General features: G+C 39.1%; 1 protein-coding gene and 1 long non-coding RNA gene across 2 annotated transcripts; one reads left to right on the top strand and one right to left on the bottom strand.

Annotated features, from left to right (window-relative positions):
* The first annotated feature begins 2,542 nt into the window (after nt 1-2,542).
* LOC138945415 (uncharacterized) lies at nt 2,543-13,777 on the top strand. The gene is made up of 8 exons (XM_070316846.1): nt 2,543-2,602; nt 2,982-3,090; nt 4,664-4,731; nt 5,906-6,101; nt 6,750-7,001; nt 7,210-7,381; nt 9,265-9,413; nt 11,049-13,777. The coding sequence occupies exons 2-8, from the start codon at nt 3,045-3,047 to the stop codon at nt 11,231-11,233; spliced, it is 1,068 nt and encodes a 355-aa protein (XP_070172947.1). The 5' UTR covers nt 2,543-2,602; nt 2,982-3,044; the 3' UTR covers nt 11,234-13,777.
* A 325-nt stretch (nt 13,778-14,102) lies between these two features.
* LOC138945416 (uncharacterized) lies at nt 14,103-19,730 on the bottom strand. Its single transcript, XR_011448990.1, has 3 exons — nt 19,320-19,730; nt 16,933-17,115; nt 14,103-14,467 (listed from the first exon to the last, which is right to left on the bottom strand). It is a non-coding gene; the product is annotated as an uncharacterized lncRNA (long non-coding RNA).
* Nucleotides 19,731-20,071: the final 341 nt, after the last annotated feature.

Raw genomic sequence — 20,071 nt, 5'->3', positions numbered from 1 at the left:
AAGAGGGAATTGTATCTTGATTAAACGCCAGTAATGATAGAGCCAAGAAAAGGGAAGGACAAAGAAAACATAATGAACATGACATGCTGTTCACACATTCTCTCTCTTTTTCTCATTCACACGCACACACACACTCATAAACACGCACTTGTTCATTGGTTTAGATAGAGATGTACACAAGGTTAGGTTTGTGTCATAGTAAGACTGAAAGATACGGCAGTAACTTTTTATATTACCAGCTAATGAGCTATTGTGTTTTCAGCATAGCAATAGGGTCCGATATTTAGATATTCAATTCTTATATCTTCCAGTCACATTGGTATTTTTTGGGAGTTGTGGGTTCCAAATATTGGTTGTGGACGGGACACAGCGAGGATACACCGCTCCACCGTTAGCAGATTGATCCAGTCCAAGTGGCCAGAGCGCTCGCCAGTCTTCAACACCAGTTAATCCATTGTCCTCATCAGCATGCCTGCCATAGGGGCAAATATACATCATTTCTTCAGGCCACTTTGTTTCCCAGCGTGATTGGGTATGTATGGAATATATTGTTTTTAAGCATGAAACACTGCAGTAATGATCTTCGAAAGAATTTGTTTACCAACAGCTGCCAGCCAGTTACCAAAGAGAAGAGGGAATGCAGAACCATCAGCAGCCTTTCATTGTGCATGCTGTACAGCATTGTAAGGCATGAATCACCACATCAATGATAGAAGTTTACCAACAGCTGCCAGCCAGTTACCAAAGAGAAGAGGGAATGCAGAACCATCAGAAGCCTTTCATTGTGCATGCTGTACAGCATTGTAAGGCATGAATCACCACATCAATGATAGAAGTTTACCAACAGCTGCCAGCCAGTTACCAAAGAGAAGAGGGAATGCAGAACCATCAGAAGCCTTTCATTGTGCATGCTGTACAGCATTGTAAGGCATGAATCACCACATCAAATTGGTTCACACATTTTTTCCGAAAGAGATTGAATCTCGTTGCCAAATGCTCGTTGCCAGATTTGTGTAATGTAATCATTGTCTTTGTATTGTTTTGTTTGTAATTGTTGAATCTCCTCTAAAGAGTACTCCCTTTTGAAAAAGATTTACTTGGTATAATTTTAACCTGAACTGAGTAAAAGACACACATTTATCAATTTAACTCGTGTGTCTCAATGCCACGAATCTGCATTTATTGAATGAATCAATTGAATTGAGCTGAACAGAAACTTTGTCATTTTGCATGAATTGTGTCAAATCTTTGACTATTTAAAAAATTAACCCAAAAAATCAAATCTACACACACACACACACACACACACACAAAATAGTAAATTTAACAGACTAGGATATTCTACATAACAAACTTTAATTAACAGTTTTAGGAATATAAAATGTACATATACATGTATTGGGTATCATGAGCAAACAAGAAGAGACATGAATAACATATATGTTAATGCCTTCTGTGTTCATCTGTGTTTTAGGGATTGTTGTTAGGCGACTCTGGCTATCCCTGCCGGGATTGGCTGTTGACACCCTTGTTGCCAGAGGTCAGAGGTCATTGAGGGGGAGCTCTGCTACAATGTCGCCCACAGGACAACGCGGTCTGCGATAGATGAATTTTGCCTGCTTTATCCATAAGATGGCTTTCAAAATGTTACCACCGAGATATCATCGTGCACCTCAGCCCCAGCCCCTCATCTCTTTATACATTAATCCAAACATGTTACATTCAACCATATTTAAAAAGAAAAAGGGGGCATTGTATTAGTATTAGATTTTGCAATGCACGAGATAAAACCATCCCTCCATTTGGTCACTTATGAAATCAACACCCAGACTGCTGGCAATTTTTATGGATGAAATAAATTAATGTCTTGTCACTATTTTTTTTGTGGTCATCAGGTATGTATGTTCAAATGACATGTTTTAGTTGAAATACATTTTGCAGAAGTAACTCAATCATTCAGAAAGTGTAATCGCTGTATGTTGGTTTTTAAAAAAAGTTTCAGGTGAAAGATGTAACCTCCAGAAAAACACAAGTGGAGGTGACAGTGACCGACCATTCTGTCCAAACAGAAAGCAAACCCGTTGGAGCACAAACAAGTTCATCTGATGTGACCCTGGTAAGGAATTTATATTTTAAATAACCCGAGTGATGATGATGTTTAAAATAAACAGATGATACAGGGCTTGATGATTTGTATAAGATTTATTGAATTACGACCGAAAGGGATCATTAGCAAAGCAAGCTTTTTATTATTTACAAATTATGGTTTGCAGCATACAATGGCCACTACATACAGTTGATCACAGCACAATAACTTTGGCTTTGCTTTGTTCATTATGAATGCTTTACTCTGATTTAAAGTGTGCATAGGATGGCGCTGCAGTTGTGCATAATGTCAGCGCGCCCTTCGACACACTGCAAGGTTTTCCAATTGGACATTTTATAGTTTATGCGCTCATGGCACATGTATAACTATTACACCGAGTCCTGTATGTTGTCTTTTTTAATGTTAACAGACGGCCTCATCCAGCAGCATGTCCGTTGACTCTCAGCAAGACCGTGGTGTTGATAATGGGTCGAGAAGGGAAACAGTTGATGAGAGGTAGATGATTTATGTAATTATTTAGTTTCAACATTGCATAATTTAAGACAAAAATTACAAAGGCAAAATGAAAGGTTGATGAACAAAATCAGAACATAAATTTCATTGAAGACATTTGCATTTATCATCAAAATATTAAATTTGATACTGGTTGATAATGTCATTGTTTTATAAGATCATGCAAATGTTCAAGCTTAAACATTATTTTTGAGACGTTCTGTATTATCTAATTGGAGGTATATTGGTGTATGACTATCTAAGACGCAAGTCGCACAAGGGATTTTATTTTGACATAAGGTTTTATACCTAATAAATTTGTGTATTATTACAAAATTGTACAATTTTAAAAGTTAAATTGACTGTCAGTATTTTTTTTCAGCTCTCTTTGGTCTTCGCCAAAATACATGGTTTTTGAAGACAGGCTTTTGGACCTCTGCCATCGATGCCCAGACTGTGGAGAGGAGTCCATACCACTCATAACAGACAAGGTTGGGTCATGCATTCATGTGAAGATAACATGCAAAAAGGGGCATGTCGTTATCTGGAAAAGTCAACCCGACATAAAAAAACAGCCTTTGGGAAACCTTATTCTTGCTGCAGCACTTTTTTTTTCTGCTCTCAGCCCCACCAAAGTCTTGAGATTCTTTTCATTTTGCAGTCTACAAACAATTTCTGTTTCCACCTACTTCCGCATCCAGAGGGGCTACCTGCTGCATGCAGTACACAGGGTATGGGGTAGGCAACACAGAGCTCTTCTAGAGGCACGAAAAGGCCTTTGGATTAGCCTCGCTGGTGATGCCAGGTGCTGTTCGCCAGGTCATAAAGGTATATAGGGTTGCGCCACTGGCTTTTAATTCAGCGTTTGGTTCTGTTATATATTTTTTTTTAGTTAACCTGCATTTTTGTTATTTACCCATTTTATTGGGTGTGAACTATTATTTTAAAATGTTTGGTTTTTTTGGTGTACACTGTATATATATTATAAGATGTTTGGTGGCTTGTTGACAGACCAGCTTTTTTGTTGGTCCAAGGGGACCATATCCTCTTTTGTTTCATCTTTATCGACCAAGGCCGAAGGCCGCGGTTGATAAATATGAGACAAAAGGCAATATGCTCCCCGAGGACCAACAACAAAATGCTGGTCTGACAACAAGCCACCAAACATCGTTTTTGTCATCATTTTGGTTGTGCAACAAAATGCACAATAACCCACAGGGAGACGAATTTTTAGAATCCAACTCCGGGCCACAAAGCATCGTCATAGTAGCACGAGATAACACATCAAACTTGTATGTGACGTCAAACGTAGCTTGTGGACGCTTTTCTTCCAGTATGAAAATATACAGAGCTGCGATCATACCTGTGAGTTCAGTAAGTGTTGAGCATATTTCTTTTCTTTTAAGTGTTTATGACTTTTCGTTGTGGATTTTGCGATTACAGAGATAAAATGCAAATTGACCATGAGTCGCCGCGGTAATTATCAACATTGATTGGGTCTTTGAGAGTGAATGCTTACAATCATTGTCCTCGGAAACACAAATCCAAAGCCGCGATGGTTCCACACATCAAACAATCAGCCTGATTGGCTTTTACTTTGACAATCCACGTTTCACCTGAAAGCTCAAACCCATTCACCACCTCAAGTTACTGCATGGAGAACATGAGATTTATTTCCCAGATGTTTGTGAATGAAAACTCGTAAAAATTATGACAATAGTAGTTATTGTCAGATGTGAATGTGATATCCACATTTATCAGTCACAATGTCGAGAAAGGAGGAATCATATCAGATCGAGGCCTTTTGATTTATTTCGTTGTGTTTTGGACAGATTCATGCATCCTTTTTCAAAATAAACAAGGCAAGGCTATTTCGTAAACCTCCTGTCGGTAGCTGCTGAGGAGTCTTCTTTATGATCACCTCAAGGTCTCGGCCAACCAAGGCTTGGAACGTGACATGAATCAGAACTTCTTGACAACTCGGATGGTCGTTTTCACTGAACAATGTCAACAAGCCACCAAACATCTTTGAATGTCCACTCATTTGTCTTTGTGTATTTTCAGCAAAGTATGGCAGCTATTCCATAATGGACACAGCATCAAGTACTGTATTGGACGTCCAATTAATTCAGGTAAGTGTAGTTCTTAAGCCCAGCAGCGTGTTGTCATTACTAAGGAAGGGCTTTCCTTACTGTCTGGTTCCTTACCTCTACCACAGCGCTTTGAAACAAAACATTACTAAATAAATTCATTGAAAAAATACTTCAGTTATAAAACAAAAATAAAAGTGATAGGTTAAATAAAAACAAAATAGGTTCAATATCTCACTCTTACGGAACTTATATGGTCAATACTATCTCAACCTTCACCGGGCTTTGTGGGTCGTGGATGACCCAGAGCCTGACAAAAATGTCTTTATCTCTGAAACTATTTGTTTTGTGAGATTTTATGTAATCTCCAGTCAACATACGCCCATCGAATTGCCCAACTTTTAAAAGATTATCTTTGTTAACAACCAAATAAATAATGACGTAATTTAAACTACACAGATGATGTTGGTTGTGGATGAACCATATGTAATTATGTAAGGAATGTTACGCTGCTCATCTTTATTCGGATGTCGTGTACGACACATACTCTGCAAAACAGGCGGCAAAACGTTAATCCCTTTTCAGATGGCGTGGGCCGTTTTTTACCCATTCTTTACATTTATTCCTTCTTCAGAAAGCACAACCCACATCATCCAGACTATGTAGTCTACCGCGTTATCCGGTAAAGATTAAAGTGCTGACTACATTCTCTGTTATTTGTATTTTCTAAAAAAAAAGATGAGATTTTACACAAATCAAGACTGTCAGTGTTCTTCGGAGACTGCCCTAGCATTCAAGGTGAACAATTCCCCCGAAAACGGCGTATGGCTGCCTAAATGGCGGGGTAAAAAACGGTCATAGACTCATACACGTAAAATTCCACTCGTGCAAAAAACACGAGTGTACGTGGGAGTTTCAGCCCACGAACGCAGAAGAAGAAGAAGGTGAACAATGACTGTCGAGATCTGTGTAAAATGTCATATTTTGGGTCAAAAATACAAATAACATTTATGTATTGATCAATTTTGGTTAAAATTCATTATGTATTTACGATTCAACACACACAAACATACACTATTTTGTAGTCCTGACTGGCCGCATAAATTTGAAGTTTTGTCAAATGGCTCAAAGAAGGGAAATCCAATGTTCAATCTACACATTAGGCACTAATTACTTCGATCATCATTTATTACTTCTTTTTCATTTTTTTTTACAGAGCAGCGAGGTTGCCAACTCCAATGCAATGGAACTTGCAGGCCTGCAGCAATGCTTCAGGACTTTGGAGCAAGCCCAGATTGGAGTGAGCGATGTGGTAACCGACAGGCACACCCAAGTCCGCGCATTTTTGAGGACTTATCGGTCCCTGACACATCCCATCAGACACTGGTTTGATGTGTGGCACATGGCCAAATGTAAGTATCCAATCCGTACTACACGGTTTACACTAGTGCCATATTTATCAAACATTTGAAAATAAGCCGCCTCCCCTGTGCTGAAAACCTACCCTCTTATTCCCATTAAATACCACACGCTTTCTGAATAGGGATACACACCGTGAAATGACTTCATTACTTCCAAATATGTCGTCCTTGGCCTACAACATCCAGACTGTGTAATTCAAATGACTTCATTGTTTATTTGTTTGTTTTCAATATAAAATTTGTATGATGTTTGGGGATTACATGAAGTCCCAATCAAAAAATCAAAATAGTTTTAGATATACAATTTTGTGAGGCTCTAAGTTGTGCATGACACAGGAGTCACTGTGAAGGCTAATACTGCATACATTATTGATTAGGAGACTTTAATAGTTTCATAAATGTTGATGGTGTGCAAAACTACTAATGATCATGGTGTACATTTATTTTGTTTTACATCTTAAGAACTAGCAGCTATGCCAAAGACAGATGCGCCACTTCAATGCTTCTAATTTATAGCATGAATTAAACGTGCATCAATCCCTCTAAGAAAATTCAAGCAAAATATAATTTTACTTATCTTATCTGACTTATTTTTAATAAAAATGTGAATGATAATGTATATGCAATCTATTATTGCAGCAGTGTACAAGAAACTGATGGAACTTGGCAAGAAGAAGGGAATGGAAGAAGCAGCTATGTGGGGGAGATCCATTGCAAGTCATCTGTATTGGGTGGCTTCAAGCACACCGCCAGGCGAGTTCAGAGCTGAACAAGCAAGAGCCAAATGGGTCTCAGTCTGCAACCACATCACTGGCGTCCACACACACGACTCGGAACACTTTCCCCAGTGCTTGCATGGACCCTTGGAGGACAGGATTTGGATGATTGCAGGTGTTCTTTCTTTCTTTGCAGTAACTGCAACAAAACTATTTGGATTTCAGAATAAATAACTGACAACATATGTTGATCCGAATAGCAATATTTAGAAGCAAGTTGCATGAAGCGAAATTACGACATTTAGTCAACCAGAATTCATATAATGAAAATTGAAATTGATCGCACCAAATTTCTTTACTAAGACAATACTCTATATTTTCAGGTTCAAAAGTGCACAAGGAATTGGAAGCCATTGTGAAGTCAAAGACTCTAGTGAAAGACATTGCCCAGATCTCTCCCTTTGATCAAACAGCTGAGGTGGAAGCGTATCACAGCCTTGTGTGTCAGTTTGCTCCCAAGTTTACACACTTCAGCTACAGCACAATGAAAATCCGGTATGCTTTCATCTGAATTATATTATATTGTAATTCAATCGAGTTGGCGTTTTAATGAAACAGATCCTGTGATTGGTCAGAATGCCCCAACTCATTACAAATGACCGGTCATTAATTGTTCATAACCACTCGCTAAAAAAGCCATTAACTACCTGCTGCCGAGGCGCATTGATACAACCTCAACTAGTCTCAGTTACCTTTGTGATTCATTTTACAAGTAGGAAATACGAAGTGCCAACGAAATACCGAGACCATAAGGTATGCGAAGTGATGACGTCAAATCAATTACACATTGTAATTCAATCGAGTTGGCGTTTTAATGAAACAGGTCCTGTGATTGGTCAGAATGCCCCAACTCATTAAAAATTACCGGTCATTAATTGTCGATAACCACTCGCTAAAAAGGCCATTAATAACTTGCTGGCTAGGCGCATTGATACAACCTCAACTAGTCTCGGTTAGCTTTGAGGGTCATTTTACAAGTAGGAAATATGAAGTACCAACGAAATACCGAGACCATAAGGTATGTGAAGTGATGACGCCGAATACGTGACGTAAGTTGATGCATGAATTCTTTCGGACTACGTCAGTCAATTCCAAAGATAGCTTTTGTGATGAAAAGAATTTGTTTTGAGTTTGCTGTCCAGAAACCCATCAAAAAAGAAGAGAAAATGTATGTGAAAGAAAACAAAACAGGAGGAGAGTGATACGATAGGAATACAGACATATTTCTTGGGACTTTATCCTTGCAGGTAGGCGGACTGAAAGTAGTGTGTGAACAGAACAGAACCAATTCTGTCTGTTTACCATCGCAATGAAAGCAGGAAAGAGATCGTCGTCAGATTGAATTACAATAACACTAACACGCTTCCATTTGAAACTTCTCGGTCTTCATCGTGGATTGACGCCCTCCCAAAGTCTAATTTAAGCCCTCCATCGCTTCGCTCCGCCGGGCTTCAATTACCTTTGGTCGGGCGTCAATCCTCGATGAAGACCTCGAAGTTTCAAATGGAAGCATGTTACAGACCTGTTTACCCTTACGATTTTGGCGTAATTTATTACGATTTTCTGCAAAAAATACGCCATTCCGCTATCCGTGTCAAGACTACGATTTTCATAATTAAAAAAAATGTAAAAATTTTTTTTTATTTTTTTTTATCAATTCACATGTTTGGCATTGTTTTTTTCAATGGCAAAATGGGGTGAAAAAGCACAGGACTGACCAGAGATCATGTCTGTCTGATGAGACGCTGGAGAGCCTTATTCTAGTGGTGAAGTCTCGCCCTCACTCATTCGGCAAGCGCAAGTACAGTAGAGAAGCGCTTGACACACTGAAAAAGGCCTACTACAAGCAAAAGAAAAAGAATCAGTGATGCATGTGCTTTTGATGTGATCTTCTTTGAAATTATGATGACTACAAAAACTGACTGATGTGTTTTGTTTGTGAATGATGGATATATGTGCATGATTGCGTTTCGCAGACACAGTTGTCATGTGCGTTGTAATTGGCGACGAATGCTGGATGATTACTATTTTTGTGCCAGGATTACTATTTTTGGGGCTGAGCATTACTCCAAAACACTTATGGGGGTAAACAGGTCTGATGTTAATGTGTAATTGATTTTATATAAACAAAATATGCATGCCAATTTTTATGTTATACATGTATGTGTTCAGTAGTTGAATGTTGGTCTAGCATGCTGTGGACATGTTTCTTAGGCTCAAGCTACTGGGTGAGAATTTATTTGAAGTTGCAATATCTGTCACCATTTAGACCGGTAATTTTTAATGAGTTGGTGCATGGTGACCAATCACATAATCTGTATCATTAAAGCGATAAATTGTATGAATTACAATTTTTGTTGTATTCATATATGTTTCAGTCTCCAGTTGGCTGTTATCCACCACAACGCCAATTCGGGCAGACAGCAGGCAGTAAATGCAGCAGGAGATGGCAGATGGGCGGTTCAGTTCCCAAAAAATCAAGGAAGGCTGCCTGTGGCACGGAAGTTGAAAACCAGGCAGACATATGGTGAGGTTAACAATGTAAAGTTTATGAAACTAATTACACATTAACATGCTTCCATTTGAAACTTTGAGGTCGTCATAGTGGATTGTAATTCAATCAAGTTGGTGTTTTAATGAAACAGATCCTTTGATTGGTCAGAATGCCCCAACTCATTACAAATTACCGGTCATTAATTGTCGTTAACTACTCGCTAAAAAAGCCATTAACAACCTGCTGGCGAGGCGCATTGATACAACCTCAACTAGTCTCGGTTAACTTTGAGGGTCATTTTACAAGTATAATTAGTAGGAAATATGAAGGCCAACGAAATACCGAGACCATAAGGTATGCGAAGCGATGACGTCGAATACGTGACGTAAGTTGATGCATGAATTCTTCCGGACTACGTCAGTCAATTCCAAAGATCCTTTTGTAATGAAAAGATTTTTTTTAGAGTTTGCTGTCCAGAAACCCGTCAAAATTTATGTGAAAAAGAAAAAAAAAACATGAGCAGAGTGATAAGGTACATGATACAGAGACATATATTTTGGGACTTGACCCTTGCAGGTCGGTGGACTGAAAGTAGTGTGTGAACAGAACAGGACCAATTCTGTCTGTTTACAACCGCATGAAAGCAGGAAAGAGATTGCACACTACTTTCAGTCCACCTACATGCAAGGGTCAAGTCCCAAGAAATATGTCTCTGTATTACTATCTTATCACTCTGCTCCTGTTTTCTTTCACATAAATTTTCCCTTATTTTTGTTACTGGTTTCGGGACAGAAAACTCTAAAACAAATTCTTTTCATCACAAAAGCGATCTTTAGAATTGACTGATGTAGTCCGGAAGAATTCATGCATCAACTTGGGTCACATTTTTTACATCATCAATTTGTATACCTTATGGTCTCGGTATTTCTTGGCCTTCATATTTCCTACTTTTAAAATGACCCTCAAAGCTAACCGAGACTAGTTGAGGTTGTATCAATGTGCCTCGCCAGCAGGTAGCTAATGGGTGTTTTAGCGCGTGGTTATCAACAATTTGGTAATTTGCAATGAGTTGGGGCATTCTGACCATTCACAGGATCTGTTTCATTAAAACGCAAACTCGATTGAATTACAATAATAAATGAGCATTTATATAGCGCAACATCATAACTTTACAATTATGCTCTTTGCGCTTGACACATTTAAAATTACAAACACAGTTATACAAGCATTTACATCTACATTCATAGTCAGCAGCGCTTAATTAAAAGCATACACCATCAAACATACATTACAAAAGATTCTTCCACTAACTAAGTAATAAAAACATGAATAAAATAGGTAGTGAAAACAAGGAAATACCAGCTGAATTCCCTTAATCAAACAGAACATGTTATCAACAATACTGAAAAAAGCCCCAGATGTTTATATACATTATCACTAAAACAACAAATACACTACATGTAGCCTACTGATGGACTGAGAAAACAAAATCAGGGGTTGTATTTTTTTAAGAGTTTATAGCGTTGATCTGTACGTTTCAGGCTGACACATTGTGTAAATGCGACTTTTTTGGTATTGTGTTTGTTTAAAAGGTATGTATTGCTGATTTCAGTGCACACTTACAATGTATTTAAAAAATCAACAACAAAATCTCAATGACTGTTCCAGGATACGTTCATGACCTGATGCAGGAGGTCATTGATTTACGTATGGAATTCGACAGCTATTCCAGGGCAAGGGCATCCTGGGACGCAGTTGCACCAAGATCCTCAAAGCCTCTTATTGCTGAAGAAGGACGTCCATCCAAGGAAAATGTTGTTGCAAGTCATCAGCATCGCTACTCACAGCATTGATAATAGCTAGATTTAGAGGGAAGAATGAAGCCCACCATTTTCTATTCACCACCTCATTTCTCTTGCCTGCTGGGATACGCGCACACAACAAAACTCAACAGTTTGTGTTAAAAAGTGTCGCGGTTTTGACTGACGCCAACAGAGAAGTTCTGTTTGCAGAAGAAGCGCGATGTGTCTTATGTGCGATTTTGCAACCTGAATCTCTACTCATACAATTTATAACTGTTGAAAGTGAGACAGTTCACAAATTAAGGTCTGCCCTATAAATATAAGTATTCTATTTATATTAGGGAAGAAATAGAACTCTAAAGTCGTGACGCGGCAACCGGCTCCAAGCCGCCATCTTTGATTTTCAAAAGCGCAACCTAGGCAAATGTATGCTATAGAAATGCAGTGAAAGAACGACTTTAGCGTCCACTCCAGACCTTAAAGTAGGAAGATATGAACAGTTTGTGTCAAAAAGTTTCGCGGTTTAGACTGACACCAACAGAGAAGTTCTCCACTCCAGACCTTAAAGTAGGAAGATATGAACAGTTTGTGTTAAAAAGTGTCGCGGTTTAGACTGACGCCAACAGAGAAGTTCTGTTCGCAGAAGAAGCGCGATGTGTGTTATGTGTGATTAATTTGAAACCTGAATCTCTACTCATACAATTTACAACTGTTGAAAGTGAGACAGTTCACAAATTAAGGTCTGCCCTGAAACAGAACTCTAAAGTCTTGAAGCGGCAACTGGCTCCAAGCCGCCATCTTTGATTTTCCAAAGCGCAACCGAGGCAAATGTATGCTACAGAAATGCAGTGAAAGAACAACTTTAGGTCCACTCCAGATAAGAAGATATTAACAGTTAAAATAACGACCAGGTGACCTTTATCCAATAGATTAAAGGTTTCAATACAGAAATAACCAAAACATGATTACAAAGTCAACGAAAGTAGATGCGTAGAATCGCACAAATCAAAGAAATTCGTTTGTGTTTTTGGTGTGCACTTCGTTTCACCGCCAACCAGAAATTCTTCTTCGTTCATGGGCTTAGACTCCCACGTTAACTCATGTTTTTAGCACGAGTGGATTTTTACGTGTATGACCGTTTTTACCCCGCCATTTAGGCAGCATACGCCGATTTCGGGGGAGCCAACCAGAAATGATGTGTACACATTTGTAATGTTGCACTTCCTTATATGGCATGAAACGAATGTGGTTGGTTGAAAAAAGCCTGTACTAAATAAGCCTCAGTTTTGTAAAGCATAATGTGGATTGATCCCTTGTTCCACACTTAATTTGGACGAACAGTTGAACGTTATGTGTTTCCTATGCAGCATGCGCTAAATATAATACATAGAGAATACTACATGGCTTGCTGTGTCGTACCAGATTAACACGAGTTCTTTAAAATATTGAACTGCGAGCGAAAGCGAGCTGTTCACTATTTGAAAAAGCAACGAGTGTAAATCTGGTACGACACAGCAAGCCATGTAGTATTCTGTTTATCCTACATACTGTACTTACGTGTATTCGAGGCAGCTAAATTGAAGACGCTTGTTTTGGAACCTCGATCTCTTCTAAAGCCTTGTGCAATCTATTACGTCAAAGCAAAGAAACGTCACTCTGAAAGTGTGGCGTGACGTGTTAGTTCTAAAGATTTATCGAGGGTGCGCAATTTGTGTTTCTATAATGACGTTTGTCTCGGTGACTTTGGCATCATACGCAGTGGAAAAACAGGTCCCTGCCAGACTTGCTTGACATGACCTCATTTACATGATATACACACATGTGATTTGAACGATTATTATCTCACGGGTGTCTCTCTCACGTATGTAGGATAAACTTTATTTTTACATTGGAAATGTATGGAATATGCCAGATCTTAAAAATCGATGTTTTGGTCAGAAACATAAATATATATATACGTATTTGAAAACATGTATATCCTGCTAAAAAAAATACACCTAACAATTTGAATATAGTTCAGGAAGTCGTAGGTTCATATGTTGTTGAAAGACACCATTATTGAGGGTAGGTGTGGTCAAAGTTTTGTGACGTGAAATTGAATAAACAAATTTTGATTTGAAAAAAGTATGATCTTCAAATACATATGTTTATGACCAAAACGCTGCTGTATAACATGTGGATTATGCAAATGAAAAGTTCTATTCTGAATGTATAGAGCGCTTTGAACTTCGGATAAGGCGCTATATAAATAAAGAGAATAATAAAATAATGTTTTGTATTCAATGTATTGCATGTATTCAATAGTACCTGCCAGCAGGTGGTGGTTTAGCTGCTTGGTAGAAAACCAGTATAATTTCCTCCTTTTGATGGAAACCTTTCCCGGATTGCCGTCACAGCACATGCTGGAATGACTTTCCTGTTGCCTTTTCCTAAAGTTTTGTGGATCCACCTTGTAAATCTTTTGTAAGCAAGATGTCTAAATACTCTGAAAATAATATTACAAGTGACGTTTAAATTCCCGTAAAAATTTTTTTTTTATATCTACTTATCATGTTTCCTCCCATAGAGGGTTAAAAACCAAACAAGCAATTTACCACCACCCCCCCCCCCCCCCCCCCAATTTTTTTAAATTTATGTATACACATGTACCGTTAACTACCTTGTATACGCCCAGTATCAGGTAAAGGCCCACCCCCTACTTAGGCCAAAAGCTGTGCAAAGGGCACTACTACTTAGTAAACGCCCAACCCCCCACTTCTTCATTAATGATGTAGCAAACGTTATTGTTGGACAATTTGTTTTTAATGTTTGTAAACTTCCACATGCTGTACAGAGTATTCATCCTAGAGTACAGTTTGTGGTACATGTTGAATAAATGGATATTCATAAAATTATTGGTCATTTTTTAAAGCATTGGATCTCTGCCTGATAATAGGTAATACAGATATGGCGGGATACTCCTGATCAATTTGTTTTAAAGTGAAGATAAAATTGTGATGGCATGACCATGTACGCAGAATGACATTTTGATGTACTGAAAATGTCTTATCGCACATGTTTTACCTGTGTATGGGCTGATCATTACCCAGTTCCCCATTTTCATCAAGGTGTTCATTCATCGCAGTCTCCATAACCCATTCGTTCATGCAATTTGCAATTAACCCTTCATGAAGGGTAATGCAGGTCACGGATTGTTTCTGCATTTTCGTTTTCACTGCTGTAATGTTACAGCAGCAGACGTCCTCTTGTTCATTGGACATTGAGGAGCATTTCCCACACATGCACCTGTTAACATTTTAAAGTTGTATGAATATTCTAATTTCTATGGAGAATGAAAAATTGTGTGTGATGCATTCTAGATCTACTATTATTTATAGTAATATTAACCTGTTGACCTTAATTTTTGTATGGAATATTTTAATAAGGTTTTGTTTTTTTCCTCTTTGGTAACAATGTCAATGTCACTCACTATTTGTGATTGTGTTATAATACTGTAAAGGTGTGCAACAACATCTTACCTACTTTTTATATTTAGTCAAGTTTTGACTAAATATTTTAACATCGAGGGGGAATCGAAACAAGGGTCGTGGTGTATGTGCGTGTGTGTGTGTGTGCGTGCGTGTGTGTGTGTGTGTCTGTGTGTGTGTGTAGAGCGATTCAGAATAAACTACTGGACCGATCTTTATGAAATTTGACATGAGAGTTCCTGGGTATGAAATCCCCGAACGTTTTTTTCATTTTTTTGATAAATGTCTTTGATGACGTCATATCCGGCTTTTCGTAAAAGTTGAGGCGGCACTGTCACGCCCTCATTTTTCAACCAAATTGGTTGAAATTTTGGTCAAGTAATCTTCGACGAAGCCCAGACTTCGGTATTGCATTTCAGCTTGGTGGCTTAAAAATTAATTAATGACTTTGGTCATTAAAAATCTGAAAATTGTAAAAAAAAATAAAAATTTATAAAACGATCCAAATTTACGTTTATCTTATTCTCCATCATTTGCTGATTCCAAAAACATATAAATATGTTATATTCGGATTAAAAACAATCTCTGAAAATTAAATATATAAAAATTATTATCAAAATTAAATTGTCAAAATCAATTTAAAAACACTTTCATCTTATTCCTTGTCGGTTCCTGATTCCAAAAACATATAGATATGATATGTTTGGATTAAAAACACGCTCAGAAAGTTAAAACAAAGAGAGGTACAGAAAAGCGTGCTATCCTTCTTAGCGCAACTACTACCCCGCTCTTCTTGTCAATTTCACTGCCTTTGCCATGAGCGGTGGACTGACGATGCTACGAGTATATGGTCTTGCTGAAAAATGGCATTGCGTTCAGTTTCATTCTGTGAGTTCGACAGCTACTTGACTAAATATTGTATTTTCGCCTTACGCGACTTGTTTTGGCTAATGTTGTGCATTTATTCAATTTTACTTTTGTCTGACTGTGACAATGATTTTCAAAAATATGACAGCATTAACACATTGGTTCCAGTTGACAGTTATTAGTCCTTAAATTATTTACAATAAGCATTCAGTGTAGCAGGTTAAGGAGTATCACTAATTCAACATACTTCAGCAGGTAATATTAGTTACAGAAATTACACAAGTCATTTTGTATGTACTGCATTGTGGAGTTGTTCACCATACTTTATTTATTGATTAAGCGTACATTTTTTTTCACAATAGTTTCAATAATATGGTAAACATTATGGAGTATTAAATACTACAAATCTGATTTATTAATGTGTCATATTTAATGTATTTTGTTGTTTTGTAAATGTATGCTATGTATGTGTTCATTCCTGTCTGGGGATGTTTGATTTGACACTGATTGGTCTAACTGTAGTTTAATCATTTAGATTGAATGTGAAGGTTATACAGTAAGATTAAATATATATTGTAGTCTATCCCCTGATTTAATTCATTTCTTTGTGGGTTTGTTGTGTGTATGATGGTCATCTGACTATATATGAATACAATAGACATTTCTTATGAAATAACCTTGTCATAATTGTCATGGCGTGTGGCAGAGTATCGCTCAAAAAAAATCTGAGGTAGGCTATTCAATTCAAACCAAGGCTTTAATAAAAAAAATGTTTAAAGATGCTGAACATTCACAGCAAGCAGTGAATCTTGGCTCTAATGTCCTTAATGTGTCATATACAAAGGTATAATAATATCGACTAATGGCAGGTTCAAGTCGTTGTGTCAGTGTACATTGTGGGCACTTCTCTGCCACGACTCTTGAAAATTGTGACATTTATTTTTGAACAAAATCTATTGCTGACACTATACATGTATGACTGCAAAGTGCAAGTGTGTTTTCTCAATACAAATATTAAATAAACATATAGAGAGATTATCGATTTCACATGGTGCAACTACAAATGTAATGATCAATTCTACACTACATTGGGGTATGCACGTTAAAGATCCCACGATTGACAAAAGGGTCTTTCCTGGCAAAATTGTATAGGCGTAGATAAAAAAATGTCCACCAAAATACCCGCGAGATCTGGAATAATAGGCCGTGAAAGGTGGATGCAGCGCCTATAGGCTGTTAATCTACTGGCCGATGTGAATGCGTGATATATTGTGTAAAAAAGTCCATCTCACACGGCATTAATAGGTAACATGCGCCTTGAGTCACCTTGTGTGGTGAGATACGTGCGCGATATAAATCCTCGTAAATAAATAAATATTTAAGAAAAACAGAATATGACACCCAGATTAACTTTACCAGTCAGGTTTGACATACAGCACGTTGCTCCTTGTATCCGCATCATCTTCGCTGTCAGTGTCACCACGGACAACTTCCCTTCTGAAGCCAGGGTAATCAGCAAATGTGGGCTCATGCAAATAAGGTTGCGGTGCGCCTTGTGGGGTCAGGTGATCTTGATCTTCACTGAAGTCGTCCATTTTCCTTGCAACCACATTTTATTTTGTAAACTAAAATAACCACTGATACCCTTCAACCAAGTTATTTTCAGGCAGGTATGAATAAAAGCTATCATTTCAAACTGTATTTCAACAGTAAGGAAACACATTCTTAGAGTTGTAAGGAAATGGTCAATTACAATATCAAAATGCCAGTTAAACTTAATATATGCAGCCTTATCAAAAATTTTAAAACCAGGTTATTTTAATTACCGAGTTGGTGCTCTGAAGGGACTAAATCATTAAATGTAAATCCACATTGCGACAGGCTGGGATGCGGCAGGTTGGAGCACGACAGGCTCGGATGCAACAGGCTGGGACGCGGCTGGCTTGGATGTCTCAGGTTGGGCTGGGGTGCGGTAGGCTGGGGTGCGGTAGGCTGGGGTGTGGTAGGCTGGGGTGCGGTAGGATGGGATAGGGTGTGGTAGGCTGCGGTGCGGTAGGATGGGATAGGGTGTGGTAGGCTGCGGTGCTGTAGGATGGGATAGGGTGTGGTAGGCTGGGGTGCGGTAGGATGGGATAGGGTGTGGTAGGCTGCGGTGCGGTAGGATGGGATAGGGTGTGGTAGGCTGGGATAGGGTGTGGTAGGCTGCGGTGCGGTAGGATGGGATAGGGTGTGGTAGGCTGCGGTGCGGTAGGCTGGGATAGGGTGTGGTAGGCTGCGGTGCAGTAGGATGGGATGGGGTGTGGTAGGTTGGGATAGGGTGCGGTAGGCTGGGGTGCGGCAAGCTGGTATACAGCAGGCTGGGGTGCGGCAAGCTGGTATACAGCAGGCTGGGGTGCGGCAAGCTGGTAAACAGCAGGCTGGGGTGCGGCAAGCTGGTAAACAGCAGGCTGGGGTGCGGCAAGCTGGTATACAGCAGGCTGGGGTGCGGCAAGCTGGTATACAGCAGGCTGGGGTGCGGCAAGCTGGTAAACAGCAGGTTGGGGTGCGGCAAGCTGGTATACAGCAGGTTTGGGTGTGGTAGGCTGGGGTGCGGCAAGCTGGTATACAGCAGGTTTGGGTGTGGTAGGCTGGGGTGCGGCAAGCTGGTATACAGCAGGCTGGGGTGCGGCAAGCTGGTATACAGCAGGCTGGGTTGCGGCAAGCTGGAATACATCAGGCTGGGGTGCGGCAAGCTGGTATACAGCAGGCTGGGGTGCGGCAAGCTGGTATACAGCAGGTTGTGGGTGCGGTAGGCTTGGGTGCGTCAAGCTGGTATACAGCAGGTTGGGGTGCGATAGGCTGGGGTGCGGCAGGTTGGGGTGCGGTTGGCTGGGGTGCGGCAAACTGGTGTACTGCAGGTTGGGGTGTGGTAGGCTGGGATGCAGCAGGTTGGGATGACACCCTAATTACTGACTTTGATAGCTAACGCTTTTGATGCTTTGATTAGTTTCTGAATTGCTTTTTACATTTAATCAAGTTTTTTAATTTTATGTTCATCATAATCATAGTGTAAATAAAACCTTGTAACTGTTTCCCATTAGTTATGGTGAATACCAAAGTATGTACGAGAGGTGTGAGCGTGAACATGCGCGTGTCGATGACAGAACGAAAGTGTGAGCTTGCTTGCATGTCAAGTGTTGTAACTTCTACCTCTAGTCTAATTGACTTTTGGCCCGTAACCATGCATGTATTGCTAAAACTGTACGAAGCTAATTCTAGAATCCAAAACATACACCACGATATTTTTGTCACACACAATCTAGCACATTAACAAACACACAGGGTTTCCTCTGAATACAGAGGACAGCCAGCCTCCCTTGCGAAATTTTAAGGAGAATATTATAATATATATACTAGTCTGATTATATATACGGACCCTTTAGTTTAGCGCTCCGGTTACAGTACTGTACACTTACAAAGAATAGTCAATACCCTTTAGTTTAACACACTAAAGTGCAGGATTAGCATATGAGGTTAGATGTTGGTATTTGGACTAATTTTTCTTAAATGTATAATTATATTATATACATTCCAACCCTGATGGTACACGAACTGCAAAGACTGACACGGTGAAAGTGAAAGAACCAGATCTGGTTCCCGCGAAATGCGGTCGAGTCATTGATTTTCACGCCGAAGCAGCTTATACTCCGGCACAAGCGGATACGCATCATTCTTTTATTGATGCTGTTGCACAAAGGAATTTTTTTTTATTATTATATCTTGCTATCATCAGATTGATACTTCTCACAAGCATCTTTACTCACCACAGTCTCTGGTACCGGAAGTGAAGGTGCCACAAACATTTTTTTTTCGTCTTCTTTCCCAAAACTAGCGAGATATCTTTTTATGGCAGTTTGAGGTTTACGATCCGTTAGATGCTTCTAAAAAATCTGCAATGACTGTTAAAAGGTACAGACAGATTTTGGGGAGGATACATTGTATTAACCACGCAATAGTATTTTCTAAGAATTAAACTAAATATGAAAACAACGCTTACTTTTGGATTTTGGTAGATTTATGACAACAGCCGGAACTGAAAGTACCAGAACCAAAAATTAAGGGCATTAATCAGGTAAACTAAGAAGATTGTCGTTCCTGGCGCGCACTTCACATGTCCGTCAAACAGTGTCCGAGTGAGAGAAAAAAAAATTTTTTTCGCAGTTCTACAGTATATGAGGCCCTTCTTCATATCAAAGTGTAAAGGTTGCTGAACGATGTTTTTCCTTTTTGCTTGTTTAGTTACACTTTAAAATTATGTCCGTTTCTAGTGCTGTGTACAACGTGTGTTTAAAGACTGTCCTTAATTGTTCCCGAAGTTGACTTCGCGAAGATTTCACAATGTCGTTTTACTGAAAATTCACCGCTGAATCTTCGTACAGTGAGCTCCGTTAATTGTGACCCTCCCCCACAGAATGAGTCGCATGTCACCTTTGCATGATTTTCATATTTTTATATTTACACCCCCGGTATAGGGGTGTGTATAGGATTCGCTCGATGTGTTTGTTTGTTTGTTTGT

Source organism: Littorina saxatilis, linkage group LG13 (genome assembly GCF_037325665.1).
Source record: "Littorina saxatilis isolate snail1 linkage group LG13, US_GU_Lsax_2.0, whole genome shotgun sequence".
NCBI classification, from domain to species: domain Eukaryota; kingdom Metazoa; phylum Mollusca; class Gastropoda; order Littorinimorpha; family Littorinidae; genus Littorina; species Littorina saxatilis.
The sequence above is the reverse complement of the archived record's forward strand: the minus strand, read 5'-3'. Positions and strand labels throughout refer to the sequence as shown.

Bases quoted from the DNA above. Each gene is read 5' to 3' on its own strand.
- LOC138945415 (XM_070316846.1), top strand. From the start codon at position 3,045: ATGCCCAGACTGTGGAGAGGAGTCCATACCACTCATAACAGACAAG. The intron at 4,732-5,905 runs GTAAGTGTAGTT...TTTTTTTTACAG, and splicing joins TGGACGTCCAATTAATTCAG to AGCAGCGAGGTTGCCAACTC. The intron at 6,102-6,749 runs GTAAGTATCCAA...CTATTATTGCAG, and splicing joins TGTGTGGCACATGGCCAAAT to CAGTGTACAAGAAACTGATG.